This window comes from Emiliania huxleyi (genome assembly GCF_000372725.1).
Source record: "Emiliania huxleyi CCMP1516 unplaced genomic scaffold EMIHUscaffold_70, whole genome shotgun sequence".
NCBI classification, from domain to species: Eukaryota; Haptophyta; order Isochrysidales; family Noelaerhabdaceae; genus Emiliania; species Emiliania huxleyi.
Genome location: NW_005196755.1, coordinates 497,768 through 522,627, shown reverse-complemented (window position 1 = coordinate 522,627; position 24,860 = coordinate 497,768). Strand labels below are relative to the sequence as shown.

The following is a 24,860-nucleotide window of genomic DNA, read 5'->3' as shown; positions in this document are numbered from 1 at the left end:
CGCGCGAGCCATGCCCCATGCGTGCACCGGTGTTTATCATCGTGATCAACCTGTTGACACTGTTCCGTGCGACCCTTAAATCCACTTTGACTTACTCTCTCTCAACTTACGGCTTTATTTCAAGAAAAAAAACCAAGAGAGTAGTAGGAAGGCGGGAGAATCCAAAAAAGAAAACCGAGAAAAATCCGTTCTTCGTCTCTAAATCCTGCGATTCTTGACTGCGGATGCAGAGCTCGTGCCACAGAAACACAAGGACCGTGCCTCGAGTGCAGCAGCCCGGCCATCGGGCGACGAACGGCACGGGGAGCCGCCCCGGTCCTCTCGGTCCTCTCCTCAGGACAGACGGCCCTTTGAGTCGGCGGGCGGCGCGGCGCCGCTGCCCAGAGTGGCGCCGGTGCGCAAGTTGGTCCCTCCGACGGTGCGTCCTCGCGAGTAAAAGCCGCCGGGGTCGGGCAGGCCCACCAGCCCGCACTTGACCTCGGGCGGCGGCCCCTTCGCCGCGGGCGTGACGGAGCTGGCGTCGGCGCCATGCCCAGCCTCAAGGGCTGGGGCGAGCCGGAGCCTGGGCTCAAGGCGGCCGGCGTGCTCGAGAATTAGGCGCTTCTGCATGTGCGCCGCCGCAGAGAGCTCGGCCTCGCTCGTCGCCGAGAGGGTCCCCACCTCGAGCCACTCCTCGTCGGCCGCCGCGCGGGCCCAGGCGAGGGTGGTGGCACCGCCGGCCGCGACCAGCGCGGTGTGGGAGTCCCACTGCCGTTTCGCAGAGAGGCCCGCGCTCTTTGCGGCCCGATTGGCTGCCTTGCTCGCCGCCTTGCCCGCTGGCTTACCCGCCTTCTTCCCCTTGGACGGCGAAGCGGCAGCGCCGCCGAAGCCCGCCATCACCGCAGGCGGCGCCGAGCGGCCGCTGCTGACGCGCAGCGACGCCGAGCGGCATGTGGGCGACAGGAGCGCGGCGGGAGCGAGAAGGGCAGATATGAGGTAGACGGACATGAGCCAGGCGTGGCGTGGCTGTCTCGCTCACCAACGCGTGGTTGAGCTCGCGGATTTGGGTCCTGTTTGGGTAGGGTAAGGCATGCTGTGGCGTGTGTACTTGTTACGTGAAAACCCGCTGGGACCCGGACGCCAGCACACACGGCTAGATTTCATGGCGGGCCGCCTAGGCCCTGGGGTCGGAGGCAGAGTCGGTGGGGGTGCCGCGTGCGGCGCGGGCTTCGCTGTCGGGGGCGTTTAGGGCGGGGTCGGGGAAGGAGGGTGGGGTCGGTCGCATTGGCGGCCGCGCGGCAGTGGCTGCGGGGGGGGCGGGAGGAGGTGGTGGCGCCGACCGCAATGGCGGCCGAGGACCCGACGTCGAGCGCCGGGCGAGATCGCGAGGGTCGAGGGTGAGCTCGAAGCCGAGGGCGGCGGCCGAGTTCTGGATGGTGAGGGCGTCGGCGGTGACGATGGCGGCGGAGATGGCGGCGGAGTGGAAGGTGTAGTGGCGTGTGGGCGGTCCAGCACAAAGACACAATGCTGAATCCGCACAAGAACTCTTGGATCCCATCGACATCGTCGGGTTCGCCGGCGACTCTTCACCTCTGCCCGAAAAGTGCCTCGGCGCGCTCGAGGTACAGCGCAAACGCCCTGTCGAGCCGCGCGGCGTCCTCCGCGTTCGGCTCGATGGCGGCGGACGTCGGCGCGTCGTGTCGCTCCGCGATCCACGCGCCGAGGTCGGCGGCGCCTACCGAAGGACGTGCTGTGGACGTTGTCGGAGCAACTCTCGGGCCGGCGTGCCGAAGTCGGCGACGGCCGCCCGCGTCAACGGCGGCCGCCTGCAGCGCCGCGCCGAGCGCGGCCGACTCGGGCTCCAACGGGCACGCGACGCGCGCGCCAAACGCGTCGGCAACGGTCTGGCGCCAGAGCGGCGACCGCGCACCGCCGCCGACGAGTCGCACCTCGAGGAGGGGAGGTGTGTTGAGGGCGGGAGGTGCGAGGGCGGGAGGTGTGAGGGCGGGAGGTGCGAGGGCGGGAGGTGCGAGGGCGGGAGGTGTGAGGGCGGGAGGTGTGAGGGCGGGAGGTGTGAGGGCGGGAGGTGTGTGGGCGGGAGGTGTGAGGGCGGGAGGTGCGAGGGCGGGAGGTGTGAGGGCGGGAGGTGCGAGGGCGGGAGGTGTGAGGGCGGGAGGTGCGAGGGCGGGAGGTGCGAGGGCGGGAGGTGCGAGGGCGGGAGGTGTGAGGGCGGGAGGTGTGAGGGCGGGAGGTGCGAGGGCGGGAGGTGCGAGGGCGGGTGGAGCGGAGACGAGGAGCCGGGGAGGCGTGGCATCATCATGCGCGCCTCGTCGATGCGGTCGGGCAGCCCGTGCCGCTGCATCACGCCGATGGCCGCCTGGTATACAGAAGGGGGGGGCGGGAAGCGCGCGAACTGCAGACGTGGTGCACAGAGGGGGGGGGGGGGAGTGACGGCATCGCGGCCGCCCGGAGCGCGAACGTGGCCCCCTCGAGGGCCGCGCGGTAGAGCAGCCCGGGGCGCGCCTGTAGCAGGCGCGAGCCGAGTGCCGTGGGCTCCTGCACTCAAGAAGTGCGAACGAGCGGCGCCGGCTCGGCTGCATCTCGGCCGCATCTCGGATGTATCTCGGCTGTCTCTCGGCTGCATCTCGGCTGTATCTCGGCTGCATCTCGGATGTATCTCGGCTGCCTCTCTGCTGTCTCTCTTCTCTCTCTCGGCTGCATCTCGGCTGCATCTCGGCTGTATCTCGGCTGTATCTCCGCGCGCCAAGTGGCCGGCTCGCAGCCCGACCAGCGCGCCGCTCGCGTGAGGCCAATTTGGCGTCCGCTCGCCCGCGAGGAACGGGACGAAACTCACGCCGTCGCAGCCGGCGGGCTCCGCGGCGGCGAGCGAGCTGATTTCGTCGCGGCCGAGGCCGTACCCAGCCCGCACCTCCTCGGGCACCTATCGGCCTCGGGTGGCGGCCGTTGCCCGCGGAGGGAGGAGCGGGGCGGACTACGGGGATCGGCTTCTTACACCGCCTTTCCCTGCAGCAAGTCCCCTCCAACCCACCCGCGCTAGGTCCTGGGTGACGCAGGGGTCACACCCGACGACAGGGAGGAGAGGGGGGGCCGCCTCTGCAGGGGCGTGGACGCGCGCTATCCAACGGTAGTAGTGGGCTCTGTCCCCTGCTCTGTCCCTGGCGACGAGCCCGGTTAGTGCACACGCGGGAGCGATCGCACAAGTGTGCGATTCTGACATGCCCTCCCCGGGCACCTGCAGGCGGCTCCATCGCGAAGGCGTCTGGACGTGGGCCCGGGTGACGGGCGAGCGGCAGCGCCTCGGGAGAGCACCGACGCGCAGTTGAGCGTGCAGACGAGCGGCAGCCCGCCGCCTATGGGGAGATGTGGGGAGATGTGCGGAGATGCGGGGAGGTGCAGACGAGCGGCAGCCCGCCGCCCGTCGAGTCGAGGAAGCTGCAGACGGTGCCGCTCGGGTCGCGCGCGGCGGCGGGCGCCTTCCCAAACACAGTGCCGCTCGTGCCGAGCGAGACAGCGACGCGGCCGACGGATGTGCAGCCGCAGCCGAGCGCCGACATGGCGTTGTCGCCGCCGCCCGCCGAGACGGGCACACCACGCGGCAGGCCGAGCGCCTCAGCCGCGGAGGTCTGCAGCCGGCCGCACCACTCCCCCGGCCCGATCAGAGGGGGAAGCTTGTCGAGCAGCTCCTACGGATCGCTTCCCCGACGGCTCCCGGAACCACTTCCTGCAAGGCGTGCGGCAGCGGCAGCTCAGCGAGGAGCCGCGTCGACGAGCCGAGCGGCGGAGGCGTCCCACGCGCGCGCGCCGACGTCGAGCAGCCCGATGCCGGAGGCATCCGAGCCCTCCATCACCAGCTCGCCCGTGAGCACGTAGTTGAGGTAGTCGTGCGGCAGAGCGACGTGTGCGAGGCGCGCCCACGCCGCCGCCTCGTGCCGCTTGAGCCAGAGAAGCTTCGAGGCGGTGAAGCTGGCCACGATGGGCACGGGCAGGCTCTTGCTCAGCTCGGCCGCCTCCTCGGCGCTCTCCGTGTCGCACCACAGCTTCGCCGGCCGGATCACCTCGTAAGAAGCGTCGAGCGCCACGAGGCCGTGCTGCTGGCCGCTCACTCCGATGCCGCAGATCCGGGAAGCGGCGTCGCCACCGGCGTCGGCCAGGGCCTCGCGGCACGCGCGCCACATGGCGTCGACCCAGACGGCAGGGTCCTGCTCGGCACGTCCGACCACGTCCGACTCAAGCATCTCGTAGCTGACGGCGCCGCGGCCGACGACCGCGCGCTGAGCCGCGTCGTAGACGAGGGCCTTGGTGCTCTGCGTGCCGGCATCGATGCCGAGGTAGAGCTTGCCTGGCGACACGAGCGCTGCGCCGGCCGTGAGCGGCGACAAGAGCATGATAGGTGCGAGGGCTCGAAATGTGTGGAAGAGGCTGCCAGCCGGGAGCGGCGAGCTGGGAGCCTATTCACAGAGAGCTACGGGTATTTTTTCGCTTCGCTGCGCGGCCTGGGAATAGGTAGGTAGGTGGGGCACGGAGCCTGGCGATTGGCGCCCGCAATAGGTAGGTAGGTAGGGCGTTTTGGTTGTGCGAGACGGACCGCGCGCGCGCGCATGCATTGCAGGGCCGCGGGCCGCGGTGGAGTGCACTTGAAGCTCACCCGAGCTTCAAGTGCATTCCAGCTGAGAGCTGTCACTCGCGACGCTCAAGCAAACGTGCATGCTTACTATGCTTACTACTATGCTTACTTACTTACTTACTTACTTACTTAAACGTGCATGCAGGTCGTACTCGTGGAGCATGCGCGTTTGCCAATCCTCCCGATGCGCTGCCAGTCAGGATCCGAGCGGATCTCCTCGGCTGTGAACCAAGAGGTGTGGTTCAGATCCCCTGTGGCGCCTCCCGCCCACTTCGGGTTGCGCGAGGGCGCACCCTCAGGCATCCCTCCCGAGAACGAGACGCCGCCCCGTCGCGCCAAAGACTGGTCCACCATCTTGAAGCGCGTGTACCCCAGTCGTACGAATGCGTCCAGCGCCAACGGGTCCTCCGTAGAGATGTACCTCGGAAGCTGCTGCTTGCGCAAGGACGTGAGGCTATGGATACACCACTTGTCCGCCCCCTCGATGTCGATCTTGGGGTAGAGGGGCACGCCATACTTACGTATCAAGGCGGCGCACGTGACCGTGGGCACTTGCAACGGGGTGAATTGATCGAGTCTTTTACTGGCCGAGTCCATGAACGTGCTCCAAGCGGAGACTGTCTTGTGCACGTAGAACGTGAGCGTGCGATTGTGCTCGTTTCGAACGATGCCCGCGTTCACCAAGTGGAGCTGCTCTGAGCGCGCAGCAAGTGCGATGCTCGGACGGCGCATGCCCTCGCTGATGAGCACGTGATTCGCTTCGACAGCCACCACGTCGAATCCCTGAGAGAGGAAGAACAAAGTATCGTCGCCGGTGTGGAAGCCGATATCAAACACAAAGCGTCCTCGACGACGAGCCACAGCGGGCTCGCCATGGACGTAGTCGTTGCACTTTGCGGCCATCCACGCTTTCGCCGCCGCCCTGGCAGCAGCCTTGCCTTCGGCACCCTGGACGTGGATGCGACGGCACTCGTCAACGCCGGGCGCCTGAAGCCACCAGCGCGGCTTTGCCTTCAACGTCGCCCACTCTGCATCCCCGCTGACGGCGAGCGCAAAGCACAGAGGGAGCCGACGGCAGAGCTGCTTTGCATTATTGCAGCTCTCACTCGATCTGAAGGAGGTCGACCACCGTGAGTGCTGGTGGCATCGCACTCGGCAGCAGCATTCGGAATCTTGATTGTTCGCTATCATCTGGGGGCTACTCTCGTCGCCGGCGGGGCATCGAAAGTCAATCGCGCCGTATGCAAGGCTCTCCTCACCGGCAGGCAAAGTGAGTGGGGCTGCGGCGGTGCCCACGATACCCAGAGCGAGAACGGAAGCAAACGATCTAGACATATTGTGTGTGAGTCAGCCGACGAGGGTTGAGAGTTAGCGGCGAAGTGCGCACGCACGCAGCTCGACACCACAGGAGAGGCGGCGCAGACTATAGTCGAGCGCGTCGGAGAGGTGTTTGCACACTTTTACTCTGAAATTAGCGACCCGGCCAAACCGACCCCCTCGCAGTCAATGCGACCCCAGACGCGACTCGGCTAACAAACCCACGACACACACCGCCTCACATTGACAGCCAAGGTCCTCCCCGCATCACGCGATCACGTCACGGCCTGTCGTGCACCGCCATGTCCTCACCGCCTTCCGACGTCCCAACTCAACCACACGCAAACCGCGACACTTACACACGACCCAAGGGCAACACCACACGCATGTCGTGCACGGCCAGATCCGTGCGCAAGGAGCATGTTTGCACCTTGTCGGAGCTCGTCTTGATCGAGAGCGCAAGAGCCACTTGCATGTCGTGCCTGGCTAATGCGTGTAAGGCTGAGTGGCGTGTGAGCTCGAGGTGCGTCCGGTGTTGTACGGTGCGCGTGTGACGTCTGCTGAAATGGCGGTTCCGCTTGCCCCTGTGCGGCTTGGCCCACGACAACTGTGTGTACGGAGTTGGAACAAGCAAGTGCTCTTGCTCTTGCTGTATGCTGAAGTGGCTGCGCCCCGTAAACGAACATCTTGTCATCATCAGTTCATCACTTCATCAGTGATCCCATGGAGCCCTTAGCTCATGCGACGGCGTCGCCCGACGTGCTTGCTCGTCTATGGAAGTACGCCCGCCGGCGTCGCGGCGGCGCTGTGCGCGCCAGCCTACGCTACACTGTGGTGCCGTGCTGGACTGCTGGTGTCGCCTTCTCGGTACGGTAATGTCGGTGGCATGAGCTCTCGCTTTTGTGCCTCCCTCGGCTCTCCCCACACAGAGAGGTTTTGGTGTGAAGATTCCTTAGTGTGCGAGATGCCTTCGACGCACGCGACGAAAAGAATGCTCAGTCCACTGCTGGCACTGCTGCTAAGTCATGCGCAGCCCCCCTATCTGGGTAGGAGCCGGAACCCTCTGAGCCTGGGGACGGCAGGGCAAGCTCTACCTGGCGGCATGAGCGCGGCAAGGGCCGGAGGCAAGGTGATGTGCTGGCTCGTCGCCAGCGGATTGGTGCTTGCGAGCTTGGGTGGTGGCGCACAGAGGAGCCAGGTAGTTCCTCATGAGATCGCGGAAGCTGCAGGGTTAGGGGTTGAGGCGGCGGTGCGGGCGTGGCTCGACGGTGGCGGTCAGGTTGACGCGACATGCGATGAACGGGCAGCATCAGCCTCCCTAGCAACTGCACGGTTGGACGCGAGGGGGGGTGTGAGCGGCCTCACGCTTCTGGTGGCCGCTGCTCGCTTTGGCCAAGAGCGGGTTCTCGAGATGCTGCTTCAGCGCGGTGCGAGGGTCAACCAGAGGTGGGGGAAGCGCCGCACCGCGCTGATGGGCGCCGCCGAGTTCAACGAAGTCGCCGCCGTGCGCCGCCTGCTGCGGGCGGGCGCAGAACCGCGGGCGCGCGATGCCGAGGGTAATACGGCGCTGCAGATAGCTCAGAACCACGGCCACACGGAGGTTGTACAGGCCATCAAACGGTCGATTGAACATTCTGCTCCGAGCGACAAGGCGCGGCCTGACGGAGAGTCTTCACGACGGCGCGTCGTAGAGGTGGACGAATGGGTGACGTGGGCGGCCGACGTGTCCGTGGCGCTGTGTGCAGCCGTGTCTGTGGTCCTTGGGTTCATCTGCATTTGCATGCCGCAGTGCTACATGCGCGACACACAAAGAGGGGGCAACTCCCGCGCTCGCGCTCGACGCCAGCGGCGGACCTGGTGGAGGACATCGCTGGAGCACGCCAGGACGCTTGTGACTTCCGGCGTGCAGCTGCTCGCGCATCCATTCCTGATCGGCATCCGCGACTCATTTGCGCTGGCGGTGGCAACGTGGGCGTTGGTCGCGTTGGCGGCGTGCACAGCGTGGGGACACAATGCAGAAGGATGGCGAGGGAGCGTGCAGACGGTGGCGGTGGGGGCTACAAGGTTTGGCCTTTCCTTGTCGGTGGCTGTTGTGGCAGTGGCTGCGTGGGCGAAGGGGGCTGCTGCGGCCAAAGGGCTCTGGTCTTGGGCAAGTCTCCGACCCGCCCCGCCTAGTTGTCAGGAGCCGGCACACGGCTCGTCACGGCGCGGGCGGGCACAGAAGCGGGCAAGGAAGCAGGCAGTCGAGGCAGGAGGTGCGCAGCGCGCGGCGGTTGCGATGCCAGCGGCACAGCGGGCGAGGGAGGACGCCAGCAAGGCGGTGGAGCCGCGGGCTGTGCAGCCAAGCGAGCTACTCGAACCTGAGGTGAGGATTCAGGAGCGGGGTGCTCTGTCGACGTTGCCGGAGCAGGCTGCCTTGCCGGAGCAGGCGGCCTCCCCGGCCTCCCCGGCCTCGGAAAAGGTAATCGAAGACAGCGAGCCGGGTGCGCCTTACAACGACGCACTTGTGAATGACTCGCCAGCGCTCGATTCGCCGCCGCCGATTGGGGTGGTCTCTCTGGCTGACGCACACTTTGAGACGGGCCGCATGGTCCCCGAGTCCACGATGGGAGGCGAGACCACGTGTATCGTCTGCTTCACCCGGCCAAAGACGCACGTCGCGGTCCCCTGCGGCCACCACTGTGCTTGCGGTCCCTGCTCCGAGCGCATGCAAGACGCGTGCCCTTATTGTCGCGGGCCGGTCGTGATGTGGATGACCTACAGGCCTGTGTAGGGCACCGCGCCGTCTCTGATCTGAACTCTGCATGTCAGCGGCTTGTGTGCATTGCGAGGCGAGAACAGGGGAGAGGATGTCGGGGAGTGGGCCTCCTACCGCCGCTCAAGACGAGAGAATGCATGTTGCTCGACAAGGCGGGTGATGCTCGACAAGGCCAAGCCGGCTCAGCTCTTTGGCATCCCGCGGGAGGTGCTCATCGCATATAATAACGGCGGGCTCGACGCCAAGATTGCCAACGCGCGCCGGCCAGGCGACATGGACAAGCTCGTCTGGGAGCGCACGATGCTGCACCTTGAGATAGCCAGGCTCGCGCACCAGGCCGCGCAGATTTACTGCGTGGGCAAAGCCTCAGCGCCGCGGTCAACCCGTTCGAGGGGGAGAGGATCCGCATGGCAAACGAGTGGCTGTCGGCGCTGATGGGCGGGCCGCTGCCCGAGCGCCTCAACTTCGACGCCGAGACGGTCCGTCGCCTAGCCATCCCCACGTAGCTATAGCCACAGACGCTGCCACCGCCCGCTCCTCCCACCGACCGCGCCGCACATCTTGACTGCACACCGTAGGTGAAGGCGTTGTGCAGCCACGAGCGCTCTCTCACCGGCTCGACGTACGACTTCTACTGCCGCGATGCGCTGCCCACGTACGCGCGCGACACCGAGGATCTCCTCTCCTTCCTCTCCGTGCGCATGCTGACGGCACCGTCAATGGCGACTCCTACCCCAAGTGGATCGGCATCTTGCCGTCGACCTTTGAGAACGGCGTCATTGGCGTCACCTACACCGCCGCCGCCGGCGGGCGGGAAGCACCGGAGGGCGACGCGGCGGCGGAGGCGGCGGCGGCGGAGGAGGAGGGGGAGGACAGGGAGGAGGTAGACGAGGACGCGGAGGCGACGGCGACGGCGCCCAAGAAGCAGCGCACCGAGAAGCTGGTCGAGCTCTCGAAGGCGGACCTTGAGAAGACGGCCTTCCTCGGCACCACTGACTCGCACCGCGGCGTGCTCATCAAGAGTGCGGACACTGGCCTGTGGGAGGAGGACCCGCAGATCATCGCGACGCTGCGGGGATGGTCGGTCACCAACGTCAAGGCGGCGCCAGGGGTTTGCTTTGGCGTCCGTGACATTTATCCGTGTTTGGTTCTACGAACATACCAAGGGTGAACTGCTGACAGGTTTGCGATGAGGAGCGATCCGAACGTGGCATTCGGTTTATATTGAAAACAATTTCAAGCAAAAGCAGAGGTTAAATGATAAATCGGCCCCAGAAATTCGCTGTGAAACAGGGAGCGCAGCCATCCAAGGTGCACTCGAGGTTAGCCGGCAGTACTGCATGTCTCCGGACGTCCCTTGCCGCTTGCCACGAATAGAGCCGTATAAGCGCTAACCCCGCGCCAGGTGCATGGATCCTCAATACGACCGCCGCGACGTCGCTTGGCGATCGCTACGCTGCGTCGTGTGCTCGACGACGAGCCGTGTCCTACCTTGCTCGCCGACGCGCTATCACGCATGCAAGCTGCCGGAATCTCCCTTTCGTACGACACATCCGGTCCAACGTGGAGGTGGTGAGTTCGTGAGTAGTGGGTGGGTGATATGGCAGGTAGTGGCCTAGTGGGTGGTGGGTGGTGAGTGGTGAGTGGGATTGGGGAGGGAGTGGGACGGGGGTTTCATGTGTGTAGTGAGAATAGGAGCGTGGCGAAGAGCGTGGCGTGCCGGCAAGCCCTGGGGAAACGCTGGCTATGTCGCGAAGCGCCCTGACGGCACCGCAGCGCCGCTGCTCCCGGCTCTCGGACTCGTTCTTGCCCCTCAGTACGGCTTGTCGGATGCGGAAGCGGAGGAGCGTGCGCTAACCGTCGCGCTGTATACCGACGACGACGGCCAGCTGTTTCGTGTGCTCAACGCCGAGTTCAGCTCAGCGACGCGCGCGGCTCTCGGCGGCGAGCTCAGCCCGCGCCTTCGAGCATGCATCCCCTTTGCCAAGCTCCTCGAGGTGGCGCTGTGAGTGTCGGAGCTGCCTTTGGACTTCATCTTCCGCGCGCGGGCCTGGCGCGCCGTCAGGCATGTCTTTCCCGGCTACCCAGGCTTCAAGAACCTGCACGGCGGGCCATCGCCTCAAGTCCATGTACCATGACCCGGAGCACCCACCACTTCGCGGACGGCTCCACCGTCTGCTGGCGCGTCGTTAGCACCCCTATGCATCAAAGCTGCACCACCCCTCATCGCAGCCTGCCGTTCGCAGGTACCAGTTCAGCTCCTGCTCAAAACACCGGCAGGGAGTGCTGGACTTTGCTGGCAAGAGCGGTCCGAGCACACTCTTCGAGTTGGACGTCGAGCGTGGCTACGACATCAGCCGCCTCTCGTGCGCTTCGGCGAACGCGAGTCGGAGGCGCTCGCGGTGTGACGGCCGGCTCTGTCCCACAGGCTCACACCAACTCCCCTGTCTGCAGGTGCTCCTCCCCCTGCTCACGCAGCTGCAGGTGATCGGCCTGGCGGTGGCGGCGGCGAACGAGAGCACAACACGGTCGTCGCTGAGTGCGGGCTGCTGCAGCAGGTGGACCGGCTGATTGCGCTGCTGTTTGGCGGGGCGCAGGCGGGTGCTCCGAGGAGTCATAGGACTATACAGGACTGTAGGGGGCATGATAAGAGTCGAGAACTGTAGGGAGCAAACGTTTCTTCTTTTTTCTAGGGTACCATACTTGACCCCCCCCCTTGCCTCGTGTTTTTCGCAGGTTTTTCGTGCCAAACCAGCGCGATCTCGGCGGGGCGTCAGCGCCTCTCGGAGGGGCATCATGCGCTCCCGGGGCCGCCCGACGGCGCGGGCCTCTTGCTGATGGACCCAGCCGAGGTGCCCGACCAGTCGGAGTGGCGCTGACGCGCCGCGCGCGACCACCAGCCAGCTTTCCGGCCGGGCCGAGAACGGTGCCTCGAGAATGTAGACACTCCAAACAGTTGCCGAGTTTTTTCCCTCTTTTTGAGCGCCGCTGCTGCACACCCAGCCCACCAGTGATACTAGACGCACCAGATTCACCCCGTCGCGAGCTTGACCGCGACCCCGATGACCGCCCACAGGTGGCTGATCGCGGCTCCACTCATCGCTGCTTTCGCGCGCCTGCTCCACAGAGGGCTCCTGCGGCTCTCCCTCGTCGCGTGACCGCCGCCGACAGCATCTGCTCGGTCGTGCCCGCCGGCGCGGAGCTGCGCCACGTCGAATTGTTCGGCGGCTCGACCGCCGGCGCGCCCACCCTCGCCTCCTGCGCGCCTCACACTCAGTTTTCACCTCGCGCGCGGCCGACAAAGTGAGCTCACGACCACCTCCCCCTCGCTCCTGTAGGTGGGCCGCCCCGCGCTGGCGGGAAGAGGCGCGCCGAGCCATCGGTGACGTCCTGGCGAGCTCATGGGCCCCCAAAAGGTCGCACCCGCCCGTGGCTCCGCCGTCGGCTCCGCCGCGAGCGGCGACGGTGAGGCCGCCGGTGCTCGCCTATACCGGCTAGTGTGGAGCTCTCAGTGTGGTTGCGTGTTGTACTAGTGATGCTGCACTAGGCGGCCCGTTTTTAGCAAAAACCAGATACCACATCGCGTGTGGTCGTCGCAAAACCGCATCTTCGCCCGTCTGGGACCTCTTCGTACGGCTCCAAAAACCGCTCCTTAACGACGGCTACGCGGCCCGGCGGTCGATCTGCGCCTTCTCAGCGGTGGAGGGGATGTGGGCGGTACGTGCGTACCGCGTGGTGTTGCGACGGTTTGACGAGTGCGACTCCCAGCGTCGACTTTTCGACCCCACGGAGCCTCTGCTGCTCCGGGGGGGGGGGTCTGCAGACCACCCGGCCGAACTTCAGAGTCGCGGTGCTCCTCAAATACCGCTCAAACGCCCACGATGTTGTGGAGGGGACATATGCTGATGATCCTGGCCCGATTGGTTCGCTCAGAAAGCTTCTGGGCGGTCGTTAAGGTTCGCTCCCCGCACAACCGCCCGGAAGTATGGTACCCTAGATTTTTCATTCCGCTATGCGGCTACGCGCACACGCACTGATATATAGGGCGTGTAGGGGGTGGCGGGTGGGTCTTTCTTTCCCTCCGTTTACTGACTCGAACCGAGCGACACATGAAAGGGCTCTGTTGACAGCACGAAGGTGCTCACCTCGCCCAGTCGATCCCTTTTCGGCGTTAGGGGATTCCGAACAGGCCTCAGGCCAAGACCAGCGGCTTCTTCTGACCAAACTCATTCGTGCCGCCCCCACCCTTTGACAGGTAGGCGCGCAGGAGGAAGAGCACGGCTGCGATCCCCGCGAACCAGTACGAGTGGAACTTGTTGAGCGACATGCCCGCCTCGTCCAACCAGTCCGTGATTGGCTCGCACGTCTCCGCGTAGAGCAGGACGCCCTGAGCGACCAGCAACGCTCCGAACAGGCCTGCCGCCGTGTCGATTATGGCGTCCTTCTTCCCCGCGATGAAGCAGCCACCCAAGAGCGAGGCGACTGCTATTGTGCCCCAGATGTAGTACTGGTTGTCTTTGCTATCCAGATCGAGGCCCTGCTCCTCCTCCAGCCACGGCTTGGCGAGCCCAATGCCCTGTTTCGCTAGGTAGCCGCCGAGAATCGCGCCGAGACAAAAGAAAGCCGTCTTGACTTGTGCGAGCGCCCAAAACGCGAGGACGAGTGTGAAAATCGCAACGCCTGCAATGCCGAGGACGCAGTGCATCGGCTTTGGCCCGTCCTCGTTTTCATTGACAAAGTGCCCGCTCAACAGGCCCGTCGCAGTCATCAGCTTGTTGCCGATTATGGCACCGAGAAGCGCTGCGACGATCCAAATGAGGTAGGACGGCCAACTTGGGCCGAGGAGGATCGGCGCGAGGAGAAGCGCTCCGCCGAGACAGAGCGAGATCGTAGTACTCGCGTAGAACTCTGGCGACGAGATGTCATTGAGAGTCTCATCATAGTCGATTGACTCGGCCGACTTGGTGAGCGAGTCGAGTGCCTTTTTAAGCTTTTGTGCATGGCTGCACCAGTCTTGGTCTTCGACAGAGATGCCCTGCTCATCGAGGAAGTCCTCCGCTTGCGATATCCCCCCCGCGATGCCATCCATAATCTCACCGCCCAGTTTGTCATCCGCCGCGTCTTCAGCCCACTCGTTGATCCAGAGGGGGGTCCGTCCTGTTGGTACCGCAGAGAGGAGGGCGGGCAGAAGCAGGCCCGCCAGCGACAGCATGTCGGGCCGAGGGTCGGAAGCTCGGCCGGCGTGCGGCCGTTCCGCAACTCGTAAAATACGACGGTCCGTGGCGTCGCCCGCAATGGGCAAGTCCAGCCCGAAGAAGCGCGCCGCGAGCAAGCCCGCAAAAGGCAGCCAGATTCACGCCGCCTCGCCCGAGCTTGCCCCTCGGAAAGGGCTCTTTGGCATGCCTGCCAAGATGCTGCTTTCTACCGAGGAGCGGGCGGCGGGTCGCGTAGATGCAGCGAGGACCATCTGCACGACCAACCACCAGAACCCAATTCCTGCGCGAGGCCTCATTGAACCCCGACCCTCCTCGTGGCTTCGCAGGCCGAGACATGGCCGCAGCGGCTTTGGAGGTGGGGGTGCATGATTGCCTTCATCCACATGTTGCACATCCTCCGGTTCGTTATGCGCGGCGGAATCATTGGTAGCGTCGCGAAATCGGTCGTGGAATCTGTCGGCCCACTGCTTCACTACGGCGGCACCGGGAGCGTCGGCGCCAATACCGGCGTTGTTGTTCCCAAAGCAGGCCCAGACCCAATCACTGGCTTGTAGCGCTCTCTCGTTGCCTGGCTGCTGGCGTTGCTGCTCGTTCGAGCAGCCTTGTCCGGAGCCTGTCAGGGGTGGTAGCGCGAGCCCTGCTCCATTGCTCTTAGGACACACGAGTCACGTCCCGGGGGTGGCTTCTTTTTTGGTGTTGTAAGTAATACGATCCGGAGGCGGCAGGCGCGGCCGGCGCCGACGTGTGACCATTGACAACAGAACACCGGAGCCCGCCGGGTTGCGCCCCGCGGGCACACGCCGGCGATACACGCCGCCGACACCCCGGCGAGGAGGAAGCGCTCCGCGTGTCTCCGCTGTGCGCAGGATGCGCGTCATGTGCACGAGGGGGCGCGCGAGAGGCGCGACTATGCGAGCATGGAGAGTGTGCTGCGCTGGCGCAAGGCTGCACGGCGCGGTGGGGGAGGCGGGCCCCTTCCGCCCACAGATCACTCGCTGTAGGCGTCCGCAATGATCGTGCCCCCGTTTGCGATTGCCGCCGGCGCCGTGCCGCCGCCGCCGCCGGCCGACTCGCGCATCTGCCTCTGCAGCAACCGCGTCGCCTACCCAGAGGTGCGGCTGTGCAGAGACGCCGTTCACAGCGGTGCCTCTGCAGCCGCCGCGTCGCCTCGTACTCCTCCCTCGTCGGCAGCTGCGGCACGTTGGCCGGCGCGACCACCGGGCCGCGCGTCTGCGCGTTGGCCGGGAGCGGACGCATCTTTGGCTGCCACTCCGCGGTGGGGACGTAGCTACCGAGGAGGTGGTCTGTGGCGGGAGGAAGAGGTGGCGGCACCGCTGAGCGTGTGCGCCACCACAGGGCCTCGCCGAGGCGCCCGAGGTGGCCCGAGGTGGGCCGAGGTGGCCAGAGGTGGGAGATGGCCAGAGGTGGGAGATGGCCAGAGGTGGGCCGAGGTGGGCCGAGGTGGGGGGAGGTGGGCCGAGGTGGCCCGAGGTGGCCAGAGGTGGGAGATGGCCAGAGGTGGGCCGAGGTGGGCCGAGGTGGGGGGAGGTGGGTGGCAGGGCTGCAGGCGCTACGAGGCGGGCGTGGCGGCGAGGGAGGCAGAGAGGGGTGGGTGGCTGGGGGGGGGGGGGGGGCAAGTGGAGCGGTCGGCGCTGCCTCTGGTGAGATGCGCCGAGATGCACCGAGATGCACCGAGATGGGGTGAGATACACCGAGATCGGGCGGTCCGACTGAGGCCGTTCGTCCTCGGCCTCGGCGCGTCTCGGCGAGTCACTCGGCGCATCTCGGCGCATCTCGACGAATCTCGGCGAATCTCGGCGAATCTCGGCGAATCTCGACGAATCTCGACGAATCTCGGCGAATCTCGGCGAATCTCGGCGAATCTCGACTGGAGCGCACCGCGTGCCGATTAGCCACTCCGAGAAGGCCTAGGACGGGTCACAGACAGGGTCAGGGGTAGGGTCAGGGATAGGGTCAGGGTTAAGGGTAGGGTCACGGTTAGGGAAAAGGTTAGGGCGAGGGTGAGGGCTAGGGTAAGACTTGGGACGAGTCAGAGTAGCCGAGCATCATCTCGGCTGATCTCGGCTGATCTTGGCTGATCTCGGCTCATCTCGGCTGATCTCGGCTCATCTCGGCTGATCTCGGCTGATCTCGGCTGATCTCGGCCTTGCCGCCGGCGACGCCCGGTCCGGTGCCGAAGCCGTCGGTGAGTGCGACGGGGGGCAGCCCGTGCATCGGCGGGTGGATGGCGTTCCACACCACCGCGTGCAGCAGCATCGAAGGCAGCAGGATGGCGAGCGTCTCGGGCAGGCTCCAGCCCATCAGCGCGTACGTCGGCAGCACAGACGGCAGCATCTGCACAGTCATGATGAGCGTCGCAGACCAGTGGAAGGCGGTGCCGCGGTAGTAGTCGTCGTCGAGCGACTGCGACGCCTTGTTCGCGCGCCAGCGCTCGTCGTTCTTCAGCGACATGTCGTCGTACGTCTCGGCGTGGTGCTCGACGTGTCCGTCGCCCGGCACCCTCTGCTCAGCGGCTGGCACGCCCGCCACGCGCTCGACGAGCGACTTGACCCACGGCAGCGACTCGGGCCTGTTGAACTCCAAGTGCTGGAAGTACCGGTGCGTCATGTACTCGTTGAGCGACATCAGGGCGTACATCGTCGGCAGGGCAGACACGTCACGCACGACAGTGGCAGCGAGGCTGAGCTCGGTCATCGCAGGCGCCGCAGCGGTGCGAGGCCGCGCAGCGGCGAGGCTCGCGAACGGCGAGGGCGAGTACGCCGCGGGGAAGACGAGGGTCGCCAGCATGTGTCGAGCTGCTCCTTCGTGGAGGGTTCTTCGCATCCAGCGGGGTTCTTTCACGGTATCTTGTCGCGCACCGGCGAGCGAGTGGCACGAAAGAGTGCAAGTCGCGCATGCTTTTGCGTAACGGATCTCTTCAGTACCATCTCGCACATTAACGCGTTTTGTATCTTTAAGATTTGTGATTTCGAATTTTACTATTTTGCATAACTGAGGCGGCACACTCACCCAATATATTACACACGTAGAAGGGGCCGCGCCAACTGAGGCTGTGGCCTCGCGAGAGAGGTCTAATACAGGTATGGGCCACCGGCGAGACCTGCCTTCCGGCAGCAGCATTTGCGCAGCGCGATCCATGGCGCCTGTCAGTGTGTGTGAGGACCTCTAGTGTGAGGACCTCTACCGGGCTGAGGACCTCTTGGCTGAGGGCCTCTCTGAGGAAGCTGCCTGTCAACAGGAGGGGAAATAAAGAAAGGAAATGGACACGCCAGGCTAGGTCAAAGGACGAACTGAGACCGTTGGAGATCGTTTTGCACGCAGAGGGGTCCTCAGCCCAGACAGACGCCTCGGTCCTCACAGAGGTCCTCACAGACTAAAAGCGCCAATGACGCGGCGCAACTGGCCTGCTGCCGGACGGGTACGAGCTTTCTCAGCAGAGCACGCAAGTGTCTGAACGGCAGCGGCGAGCCGCCACGGCCCATGCGGCACTATCGTCGACACACTCGAGCCAGGCTCAATGCAGATCCGCACGGCTTTCTCATTTATTTACACATCGCGTATATTGTAACTTATCCACATGAATTGGCTGACCTCTCGTCCATGAATTGGCTGACCTCTCGTAGAATTGGGGCGGCCACCACCTGGCTGACCTCTCGAGTGCAGTGGCCTCTCTGTAACAGCTACACCGGTGAGATAGCTCGTATATCCTTCCGGCAGCAGGCCAGTTGCGCCGCGTCATTGGCGCTTTCAGTCTGTGAGGACCTCTGTGAGGACCTCTGTGAGGACCGAGGGTCCGAGGCGTCTGTCTGGGCTGAGGACCCCTCTCCGCGTGCAAAACGATCTCCAACGGTCTCAGGTCGTCTAGCAGGTCGTCCTTTGACCTAGCTTGGCGTGTCCATTTTGTTCCTTTCTTTTCCCTCCTGTTGAAAGGCAGCTTCCTCAAAGACGTCCTCAGCCCAGTAGAGGTCCTCACACTAGAGGTCCTCTCACACACACTGACAGGCGCCTAGGCGCCATGGATCGCGCTGCGCAAATGCTGCTGCCGGAAGCACTTGTATAGGGGCAAACACTGAAAACGTAACTTGATCGGGGCGCGGTTTTTTTTGGACTAGACTGCTCAGGGGAGGTGGGCGAGTGATTGGGTAGCTTTGGGGCCACCGAAAATAATGAGAACCGCCCCCTATATCTCGCCAAATCTCGATTTTTCGCGGGAATGGGGGCTTCTCAGCCCCGCGCGAGCTACAGTGACTCCCCAGGGCTTGTCCCGTGGCCCAAAGTGGTACCCCGAGCTCCGCCACGAGCGTGGTCAATCAGGAGACACCCACAGTCACGGCGGGCGAGGAGTTGGGTGACGGCCAACTGTCGATTACGGCGCCTCTGGAGCCTCCTGTATCGTCGGTTCGGCTCGAAGATCGTGCCGCATCCGCATGTAAACCACCTCCGCGCCCCCGCTGGCACATGTCCGCATTGCCCGAGCCTGGGAGAAGTTCCCAGTGCCCGGAGGCTGCACAGGTCCGCGAAACGCTGGCGCTGCAGCTCCCGGCGCGCACCCCAGATTCGCGAGGAAAACAGCCGAAAACGGGTCGCGCCGCGATCGACCCTCAGCGAGCCCAGGCGAGCCTGGTAATCCCACCCGGTGGTAAGCGCACGTCCTCCGCGTAATCTAGCGCGCTGTGCAGCCCGCCAGTGCATGGCGCCGACCTGGGCCGACTGGTCGATCTCGCCGCGATCTCGCCATCCAATTCTCGGTCAGGTGTAGTGGATCACCTTAAAATCCTGGATTAATTCCTGAGCCCACCTGGCCCCACCAGACGGGTGGCACGAGGCGCCCGGGCCACTTTTTAGCGCCTCCCGATCCTCCCGGCGCCTCCTGTGGCCTCCTGGACCCTCTCCCCCGCAGCCTCTCTCGGCGACGTGGGGAGCGGCTGCCGTCCACGGCTCGCACCGGCTCTTCCAGCGGCTCCACGCTTGCCGCCTGTGACGCCCGCGCCACGCACTGCCACGCGGCCGCTCGAGAGAGCGGTCGACGCCCATACTGCTGGGTGTGGCGCTCTATCGGTCGACGCTTCGGCGTCGCTGCTTGGTTGGGGACCCGTGCCTCGACGCGGCGGCGCGGCCGAGTTCGGCTCGGTGGAACAGCGCGTCGCCACGGATGAGATGCGGCCACAAGCGGCTGGGGAAGCTCCAAGAATGTTTCGTTCTACTTGCAGGAGAGGCCCAAGCAATTCGGGTGACTGCATGGCTCTTCGCGTCGAGGGATGCGTCCAAGATAATGAGTTGCTTGATTAAAGCGCCGTGTCTTGCGGCATATTCCGGGTCATCGATCCACGTGATGTGACAAACTAGCCGCTATTAATGAATATGGGAATCTTATCTAGTTAAGGCAACCCGAGCGACAACTCACGCGCTTGGCGTGTGTGTGCCTGCTGCTTTAGCGGATCATATCCCCTCCGTTTTGTGGTAACGCGGAATATGAGCATATAAAGTACACAACACAATACCACGGTCCGTCTGCATCCTCGGCCATCTACCGCCGTATCGCATCACCCTATGTGTTCGCTGTCCACTGCATGTGTGTGCCGCAGAGTCAACGTGCATTGCGCCGTGGGCGCGCCTCGCGCGCCTGTGGCGCCGCCTCATCAGCCGCCACGCCTGCTGCGGTTGCCCGGCGCTCGCCCGCACGCGCTGCACCGTCGCGTCCGCCTTCTCCTTCGCCTCGCGCTCCGCATCCTTGCGCACCGCGTTGACGCTGACCTCCTGGAGCGTCTTCACCTGCGCCCTCAGCTGCGAGGAGCGCTGCTGCTCCCGCCGCGCGGCGGCCGCCGACGCGTCGGCGCTCGCCTGCAGCTCGGCGTACGAAGGCGCCGCCTCGGGCTCCTCCCGCGTGCGGTGCAGCGCCGAGAGCAGCTCCTTGCCGCGCACCTTCAGGAGCGAGGCGACGGGCACCGCCGCGGCGATGTGCCGGTGTAGCGTGTGGGAGCCGTTGGCCGGGTTGTACGACGGGCCCGAGATGCCCTTGGACTTGGCGAGGCAGTTCTTCAGATAGTTCGAGAGCGCGGTCTGCCCGACGTCGTGGTCGATGACCTCGAGCTGCACCAGCGTGCGCGTGATGTGGGCGAGCGGCTCCGCCGCCCGAGCGGCGGCTTGGCTGAGCAAGGACGGGACGAGGCCCTTGGCGAGAGCCAAGTTACGCCACGCCGGATCGTCGGTCGGAGGCTGCCATCGCTCGCGCAACTGCGCACAACACGCACACACGGCTCAGGCAGCAAGGCCGAGATAGAGCCGAGATATAGCCGAGATATAGCCGAGATATAGCCGAGGTGTAGCAGCCGCGGCGGCGGCTCGGGGGGCGGTGGGAGAGCAGGGCGGGCGCCTGCTTGTAGCGACTCGACTGCAGCAGCACGACGTTCATCCACTGGTCGACGAGCGTCGGGACGGCGACCCACGAGCCGTCCGCGCCGCGGCCATGTAGCAGCACGAGCAGCGCCCATGCGTGCACCTCCGCCTCGCTGGGCAACGCCTTGCCCGAGGCGCACAAGATCGAGTTCCTGCGGCGCGCGCGCGCGGCAAGAGCTCGCCAAGGCGGGGCGAGCGCGGCCACGGCGAGGGGGGGCACGCACCGCTTCGATTCGGGCGCCCCGCGCTGCAGCGCCGCGCGCCGCTCAAGCTCGGCCTGCACGCTCTGGAGGATCTGCTGCAGCTGCTCGGTCGTGACATCTGCGGCACACACGCGCAAACCTGAGACCCCCACGGGCCCGGCGGCGGCGCGGCGAGCGGGGCGCGCGCAGGGGCACACACGGGCGTCGCAAACGCGCGGGCGCAGCGCGCCTGGAGCACCAGGAAGGGTGCCACCGCTCATCGTGATCACCTGCACGCACAGGCATCGCAGATCGTCAATGTCCCGCTGTGTCCCGAGCTTGGGGCTCGCGCTCCGGCGCCACGGGCTCGACGCGAGGACTCTGGAGAGAATGTCAGAGTGAGAGTGGATGAGGTTGGAGTGGAGGCGGCAATCGCCGTGCGGGCGCGCCCGGGGCTGCAGACTCCTCCAAAGCAGCGAGACGGGAGCGCGCGCGCGACCGCGGGCCGGATTTTGCGGGGGAACTCGGGGGGAGGGCGCCCCGGACACGCCCTGCACGCGGCGCGGGCTGGCGCTCACCAGGAGCGGCAGCATTTGCGGTCTTGCCTTGCGGTTTTTCTTTCGACGCCATCATTCTTTTCCCTAACAGCGGCCTCACTTGTCGCATTTGCGAGGAAAGCAGGCGCGAGCGCTGCGGCGCCGGAGTCTTTCGGTCACCATTCTGGACCATCTTAATATTTTTCAATGATTTTTGCAGGGTCTGAAAGCTGAGACTCAGCTCTTCACGCTCGGCATGAAAGCAAGGTCCGTCCGGGGGGTCCCATTTTTCAGTATTTCCCCCTAACTTGTACTAGGTCTCACCGGACCGGTGCCGGTGGCCCATATTAGAGAGGCAAGCCAAGGCACTGCTCGCGAAGCCACAGCCTCCTGAGATGGCGCCCCATGTTTTAAGCCCAGTTATGCAAAATTGTACATTCCAAGTACGAATGTGATAAATACGAAAACTTGATACTTGTGTAGGCAAGAGGTGCTGCGTGGGCGTGAACTCAGACACTGTCGTCGTATATCAGGTTCTTGTTCGTTTTCCGAAACTTTGCTGTGGCGGCCCACAGCTCTCCTCGACGCTCGCGGCGCTCTTGGCGGCGGCGGTCATGCGGAGCCCAGGTCACGCCTGGGCAGACCTCCTTCCTGATTGATGGCCGCGCACGGCTGTCCATCCCAAACTGTCACTCCCCTTTCTCCCGGCCGGGGTGGGGCGCGCTGGGAATGGTGCGGGAAGTTCAGACATTTAACGATCCCCTCAAACAAATAATAATCGTGAATTTTTAAGAAGAAATCGAAAATTTCTCCTCCCTCGCCCCCCCCCGCCCCCCGCTTGGCCGTTACCCTTCTCCCACCGAGCCTTGTGGCCGAGCGTCATGCCTCCGCGCAAGCGTGCCGCCGACGCGGTGACGGAGGAGGACGGCAAGCGCTTTCGCAGCGCCATCGACGAGATGGCCGAAGAATTTGTCTGCCCGATCACGCAGGAGCTTCCCGTCGATCCCGTCACCGCTGAGGACGGGCGCGTGTACGAGCGGAGCGCCATCGAGGCGCACATCAAAGGGCGCAGCGCGGAGGCACTCAAGTCGCCGATGACCAACGAGCCGATGGGCCCGCGGCTCTTCCCGGCGGTGCAGGTGCGCAACAATATTGAGCGCATGATCAAGAGCGGCGCGATTGGCGGCGACAAGGCGGCGGCGTGGAAGCAGCGGATCGAGGAGGAGAAGGTGGTGGCGAAGACGCGGACAGAGGCAGAGGGCGGCGACGCTGTCGCGATGTCGAGCCTGGGCTTTTGGTACAGGGACGGAAAGCACGGGCTGCAGGTCGACCAGAAGCAGGCCTTCGAGTGGTTTGAGCGGGCGGCGGAGCTGGACGACCCGCGAGGCCTCACAGCGTGCGCTCGGATCTTGCTCGAAGGCCGGGGCGTCTCGGTCGACACCGCGCGAGGTTTGGTCATGCTCGGCCAGGCCATCGGACAGGGGTCGGAGCAGGCTTGCTACTGGATGGGGCGAATTCACCAACGCGGCTGCCACGGGCTCAAGATGGACGACAAGCAGGTCGCTCGCTGGTTCCGTAAGATGCCAGGCTGCTCGTTCAAGAACGGCTCCGCAGACTCCCGCGACAATGCGACCAAGTGGCTGCGCGAGCACCCAAGCGCCTGATCGCGGCCCGCTGGCGCGAGGCAGGGTGTCCGGGGGAGGGTGCGCGTGGTGTCCCGGCGTGTGATCGTTTTTGTTTTTTCAAGTGTTGCTACCTTTATAGAGAGCGGAGAGTTCGAGGTGCGTGGGTACGCCCCGCGCGGGGGCGGCGGGTGTGCGGGATGTCTGTGGGCCCGAGAGCGATATGCCTTCCCTTTTGTATGTATGTGTAGGAAGGTGAAGAACAGTCAGGCTCGGACTGGACACCGACGCGGTATGGGTGGACGCTCCTTTTTTTCGTTCGAAGGCTAGCTCAAAAAAGAAAGAATTAAAAAAGAATTTCGCGGCCGAAGTGTGGCCGCTCGGCTTCTTTGTGGAGAGGCAGCGCAGGAGGGCCGCGGGTACCAATGTCCGCTGCCTCCTCCAACCTTGTGGGGGACGCCCGCTTGGAGGACAGCACCGTTAGCGACGATGAGGCGGAAACGTCCGACGGCGCCGGGGCCGAGCTCTCAGAGCAGCTGAGCGCCTCAAGCCTTCACGAGGACAGCGTGCCCGCCGACTGCGCCGTCCTGTGGGCGTCGCTCGACCCTGTGCGGCGGTGCATCGACTTTTACCCGCGCGCGATCGCGCAGCGGCTCGAGGCGGCGCTCGGCAGCGGCGAGGACCGCTGCGTGCTCGGCGCCGACTTTTTCAACGCGACCGTCCACCTCCCGCCGGACGGCGGCTTCTGCCAGACGACGCCCGGGCAGCACATGGGGCGCTCGGGATACAAGGCGCCGGGCTTCCGCTCGGCGTGCCGCATCGTGCACCCGCGCAGCGCGCGCACGGTGACGCTCCATGGGCGTCGCGTGCAGGGCGAGTGGCGCCTCCTAGGTAGAACTGTCCAGGAAGTGTCGAGGACGTGTCTAGGAAGTGTCTAGGCGAGTGGCGCCTCGCCGAGAGCGGCGACGACGCCGAGTACAGCTTTGTCGAGGTCGCGCCCGCGCACTGCATGCTGTGCCGCGAGGCGGCGGAGGAGCCGTGCGCGCCGCTGCAGACGTGGGGCGCCGCGGACATGGCGTCCTCCGCCCCGGCCGTCCTGCGCAAGCCGGTGGTGGCAGTGGTGCCGCAGCACACTTCCAGTGTTTTCTTGGTGACCGTATTTCTTTTCTCTAGGTGGTCGTGTGGCAGTGGTGCCGCGGCACACCCGAGCGCGACGGCGATCCGATGCGGCTCGGCGACGAGATGTGGTACCCCTACCTCTCTAGAACCCAACCCTCACCCCTGTCAGTCTGCCAAGTCGCAGCACGGACGACAATCACACGCACTCGCCGAACACATGGGAACCCTCACCCTCACCCTCACCCTAGGTGCCCCTACCTCTCTACAGCCCTACCCTCAACCTCACCCTCACCCTCACCCTCACCCTAGGTGCCCCTACCTCTCGGACCAGAACACGGCGATCGAGGCGGCCTTCAGCGCCGGCGCGGGCGCCGCGGCGGTCGACTTTGAGGCTCGCTCACACACACACACACACACACACACACACACACACACACACACACACACACACACACACACACACACACACACACACACACACACACACACACACACACACACACACACACACACACACACACACACACACGCACCGCTCACCCACGCCGGCACTGGGCCTTGCACTTTGAATGCCGTGCGGCTCCTGTCGTCTAGACGTGGAGACGCGAGGGACTAGCCTGGCCCCTGCCCCACCGCCCCGTGTGTGTGGAGAAGTTTACCTTACTCTACCTCACCTTAGGCCCGATCGCTCCGCGTTACCTTCAGCCCTGGCGCGCCTACCGCACCACCCACGGGACTGAACCCACACTGGGTTCGATCCTCTGGAGGTATGGTACTAGGCACGCCGTGCTAGAAGCAGAAGCCACGTTCCTGTCTCCCAACCAGCCCTCGGTGGGGCAGCGTGCTCCACTCTACTCGGCCCTGTGCCGCTGTATTCACTGTCTCCGCCTCTCTTGGTACTCACGCGGTGCCATGAGCTCTCTGCACGACACCGTCTTCCCGCCCTCATGTCGGCGCATTCACAGCGTCTTCACAGCGCATTCACAGCGTATTCACAGCGTATTCACAGCGTGTTCAAAGCGTATTCACAGCGTGTTCAAAGCGTATTCACAGCGCGTTCAAAGCGCAT

General features: G+C 65.0%; 9 protein-coding genes across 9 annotated transcripts; 4 read left to right on the top strand and 5 right to left on the bottom strand.

The window, feature by feature from the left end:
- Positions 1–1,806: 1,806 nt before the first annotated feature.
- EMIHUDRAFT_438140 (hypothetical protein) lies at positions 1,807–4,386 on the bottom strand (the record flags this gene model as incomplete). The annotated part of the gene is made up of 7 exons (XM_005761696.1): positions 1,807–1,928; positions 2,306–2,356; positions 2,446–2,502; positions 2,744–2,920; positions 3,233–3,325; positions 3,391–3,683; positions 3,759–4,386. Coding segments are annotated over 4 exons (1,105 nt in total), but the record flags the coding sequence as incomplete, so codon positions are not given.
- A 76-nt stretch (positions 4,387–4,462) lies between these two features.
- On the bottom strand, positions 4,463–5,959 carry EMIHUDRAFT_216728 (hypothetical protein; the record flags this gene model as incomplete). Its single annotated transcript, XM_005761695.1, has 2 exons — positions 4,463–4,493; positions 4,854–5,959. The coding sequence occupies 2 exons, from the start codon at positions 5,957–5,959 to the stop codon at positions 4,463–4,465; spliced, it is 1,137 nt and encodes a 378-aa protein (XP_005761752.1).
- Positions 5,960–8,219: 2,260 nt separating this feature from the next.
- On the top strand, positions 8,220–8,714 carry EMIHUDRAFT_216727 (hypothetical protein; the record flags this gene model as incomplete). Its single annotated transcript, XM_005761694.1, has 1 exon — positions 8,220–8,714. The coding sequence occupies one exon, from the start codon at positions 8,220–8,222 to the stop codon at positions 8,712–8,714; it is 495 nt and encodes a 164-aa protein (XP_005761751.1).
- Positions 8,715–8,914: 200 nt separating this feature from the next.
- Positions 8,915–9,870, top strand: EMIHUDRAFT_465429 (hypothetical protein; the record flags this gene model as incomplete). The annotated part of the gene is made up of 3 exons (XM_005761693.1): positions 8,915–9,178; positions 9,278–9,394; positions 9,439–9,870. Exons 1-3 carry the CDS (start codon positions 9,107–9,109, stop codon positions 9,868–9,870), a joined length of 621 nt encoding a protein of 206 aa, XP_005761750.1. The 5' UTR covers positions 8,915–9,106.
- Positions 9,871–12,891: 3,021 nt separating this feature from the next.
- EMIHUDRAFT_216724 (hypothetical protein) lies at positions 12,892–13,911 on the bottom strand (the record flags this gene model as incomplete). Its single annotated transcript, XM_005761692.1, has 1 exon — positions 12,892–13,911. One exon carries the CDS (start codon positions 13,909–13,911, stop codon positions 12,892–12,894), a length of 1,020 nt encoding a protein of 339 aa, XP_005761749.1.
- Positions 13,912–14,903: 992 nt separating this feature from the next.
- Positions 14,904–16,723, bottom strand: EMIHUDRAFT_105680 (hypothetical protein; the record flags this gene model as incomplete). The annotated part of the gene is made up of 2 exons (XM_005761691.1): positions 14,904–15,017; positions 16,175–16,723. The coding sequence occupies 2 exons, from the start codon at positions 16,721–16,723 to the stop codon at positions 14,904–14,906; spliced, it is 663 nt and encodes a 220-aa protein (XP_005761748.1).
- Positions 16,724–19,290: 2,567 nt separating this feature from the next.
- On the bottom strand, positions 19,291–21,114 carry EMIHUDRAFT_438136 (hypothetical protein). Its single transcript, XM_005761690.1, has 6 exons — positions 20,765–21,114; positions 20,557–20,653; positions 20,310–20,484; positions 19,628–20,170; positions 19,402–19,490; positions 19,291–19,375 (listed from the first exon to the last, which is right to left on the bottom strand). Exons 1-5 carry the CDS (start codon positions 21,105–21,107, stop codon positions 19,485–19,487), a joined length of 1,164 nt encoding a protein of 387 aa, XP_005761747.1. The 5' UTR covers positions 21,108–21,114; the 3' UTR covers positions 19,291–19,375; positions 19,402–19,484.
- An 817-nt stretch (positions 21,115–21,931) lies between these two features.
- EMIHUDRAFT_105678 (hypothetical protein) lies at positions 21,932–22,714 on the top strand (the record flags this gene model as incomplete). Its single annotated transcript, XM_005761689.1, has 1 exon — positions 21,932–22,714. One exon carries the CDS (start codon positions 21,932–21,934, stop codon positions 22,712–22,714), a length of 783 nt encoding a protein of 260 aa, XP_005761746.1.
- A 383-nt stretch (positions 22,715–23,097) lies between these two features.
- On the top strand, positions 23,098–24,584 carry EMIHUDRAFT_105677 (hypothetical protein; the record flags this gene model as incomplete). Its single annotated transcript, XM_005761688.1, has 5 exons — positions 23,098–23,563; positions 23,611–23,792; positions 23,846–23,919; positions 24,101–24,170; positions 24,471–24,584. 5 exons carry the CDS (start codon positions 23,098–23,100, stop codon positions 24,582–24,584), a joined length of 906 nt encoding a protein of 301 aa, XP_005761745.1.
- Positions 24,585–24,860: the final 276 nt, after the last annotated feature.